Below are 2,500 nucleotides of genomic sequence, written 5' to 3' on the forward strand. Positions count from 1 at the left end.
AACTTCATTTCTGTTGCAGAGATTATATTACAGAACAGATGTCATTACAACTTACATTTGTTATCAAATTTCTATTAAATATTTAGTAAACAGAACTGTGCCTATAGTTTAAAGCTCAAATTCCTAGTGCCCAAAGTCAACCCCATTGACAGTGAGAGGCAATATTTCACAGGTATTCTGGAAAAATACCTTAGCTGTTTAAATTAAGAGCAATTCACAAGAGTCCACACCCCCCCCATCTTACATAATGACCTGGTAAACTAGTCCATGTGGATACTGAGTGACAGTAAGCACAGCCAATAAGCAGACAGTCAGTAAACCCCCACTGCATGGACTGGCCACTCACCATCTTTTGTTTGGCTCTCCAGAACCATGATGCTTTGCTCCGTGTTGAGGTCGTAGAGCAGTGTCTCGCCCCCGTCGAAGGACACGACGACCTGGGAAGGATCGACGTTCCCAAAGGCAACTGAGGTGGGAGTGCCATGCTCTGTGGAGAGAGGGAGAGAGAGAGAGAGAGAGACAGAGAGAGAGAGAGACAGAAAGGGGGAGCGAGAGAGAGAGAGAGCAAAACAAATTTAGCATTAGGTGAATGAACAGGTACATCTGGACAAAACACACACACACACACACACACACACACACACACACACACACACACACACACAGAGGGACATCAGCTCACCTTTCTCCTTATTGAAAACAGAGAGACAAGGGGAGGAGTTTTGGGGGTCCCAGATCCGGACTGTTCCATCTGCCGAGCAGGAGGCCAGGCGTCGCAGTGTGGGGGAGTAGGCAAGCCCCCAGACGGAGTCCTCATGCCCCGATAACACACTGCTCTCAATACTGGGATCTGCAGAGTGAACGAACACACACACGCACAGACACACGCACAGACACACGCACAGACACACGCACAGACACACGCACAGACACAGGAAAAACAGACACATATTCAGAGCAAGTCAACAACTCGTATATGAAAGCTCTTTAAAAAAGCCTTTTAGCCACTGGATTCAAACCAAAAGTACAAGCCAAATTATAGCTTTCTTTCTGCCCTTCATTACAGTATGATTTAATTATCCAGACCGAACATGCATATGTTTTCACTAATTAAATCACAATTATGGTGCTTTCATGGTTAATTTCAGTCATTAGGATGTACATTTCCCTTATAATGTTGCTTTCTGAATCCAGGTCAGTTAACAAGTTCAACCCAACTGCCCCATCTAGTGGTCAAAAGTAAGTAAGTTCATGGTCAAACTTTCCTCTGTGGACATCCTGTGATCTCTCTCTCTAGTGAGACTGAGCTAAAAACCTACATCCAAACATGCATTTACACAGGCGTAATTTTCCTCCTATTAAAGTCTCTGGGCTGCGGTGTACAAACTGTCCCGAATTCAAGTAGTTCCGGCAGACTGCGTGCTCTACTGTCTGAAAATAGTTCAAGCAGACTTGTTAAACTCTTTGTGACAGATGGCTCCTTACACACACACACACACACACACACCAAAGCAAGTCAAGTTTAATCCTCTCAGAAGAAAACTGAGGTAAGGTAACCTTACCTTCAGGTCACTCAACAGACGAAACATAGCCAATACTGGTTATACAAGGTAAAGTCTGAGGAGTTGAAAGTGGAGGGTGGCTCTTGGTGTGTGTGTGTGTGTGTTCTGAGAAGGTTATTAAGACTTGCCATAGTTGTCATAAGGATCCACGTTGAGGTCCGGAATCTTCCAGCAGCGAACAGTTCCGTCCAGACCTCCACTGTAGCAGGAATCTCCTTCTTCACCCATAGCAAGAGAGAGCACAGCTCCGCTACACACACACACACACACACACACACACACACACACAGAGTTAGTGGCCAAGTACTGACTCAGACTTAGAAAGAACCCCCTGGAAACCATCTATTCTGATCACAATGTGAGTTCACCTACAGGTTAGATGACTCTAATTAACTACCAAATATAAACATGCCTACAGATGTGCGAGACCTTGTGTGAGAAACATCTTTAAAGATGATGAATATTATACAACTGTGCAGAGAGAGGGAGAAGAGCAGAAAGAGAGAAGGAGAGAATGAAATGGGAGGAAAGAGGGAATGAAAACGAGAGGAAAGAGGGAATGAAGGTACAACTCACCTATGAGCTCTGAAGGTGTAAATAGGCTCAACGTCCAGCGCTGCATTTCTGAGAGAGAGAGAGGGGGGGGGGTGAAGAGAGAGAGAGAGAGAGAGAGAGGGAGGGGGGGAGAGGGAGAGAGAGAGAGAGAGAGAGAGGGGGATGAAGAGAGAGAGGGGGGATGAAGGGGGATGAAGAGAGGGGGGGGGGTGAAGAGAGAGAGAGAGAGAGAGAGAGAGAGGGAGGGGGGAGAGGGAGAGAGAGAGAGAGAGAGGGGGATGAAGAGAGAGAGGGGGGATGAAGGGGGATGAAGAGAGAGGGGGGGATGAAGAGAGAGAGAGAGAGAGGGATGAAAATAGAGAGAGGGGGCGAGAGAGAGGGAG

At 46.6% G+C, this 2,500-nt stretch overlaps 1 protein-coding gene across 1 annotated transcript in view; it reads right to left on the reverse strand.

Annotated features, from left to right (window-relative positions):
* The window catches only part of strn4 (striatin, calmodulin binding protein 4), a 16,207-nt gene that overhangs the window by 3,505 nt on the left and 10,202 nt on the right, over positions 1–2,500 (reverse strand). Inside the window, exons 11-14 of the mRNA XM_030776589.1 lie at positions 2,139–2,186; positions 1,691–1,812; positions 683–850; positions 347–487 (exon numbers count right to left, since the gene is read on the reverse strand). Coding sequence (XP_030632449.1) covers positions 347–487; positions 683–850; positions 1,691–1,812; positions 2,139–2,186 — 479 coding nt within the window. The remainder of the gene's footprint in view (positions 1–346; positions 488–682; positions 851–1,690; positions 1,813–2,138; positions 2,187–2,500) is intronic.

The sequence above is a fragment of the Chanos chanos genome, chromosome 6 (genome assembly GCF_902362185.1).
Source record: "Chanos chanos chromosome 6, fChaCha1.1, whole genome shotgun sequence".
Lineage (NCBI taxonomy): Eukaryota > Metazoa > Chordata > Actinopteri > Gonorynchiformes > Chanidae > Chanos > Chanos chanos.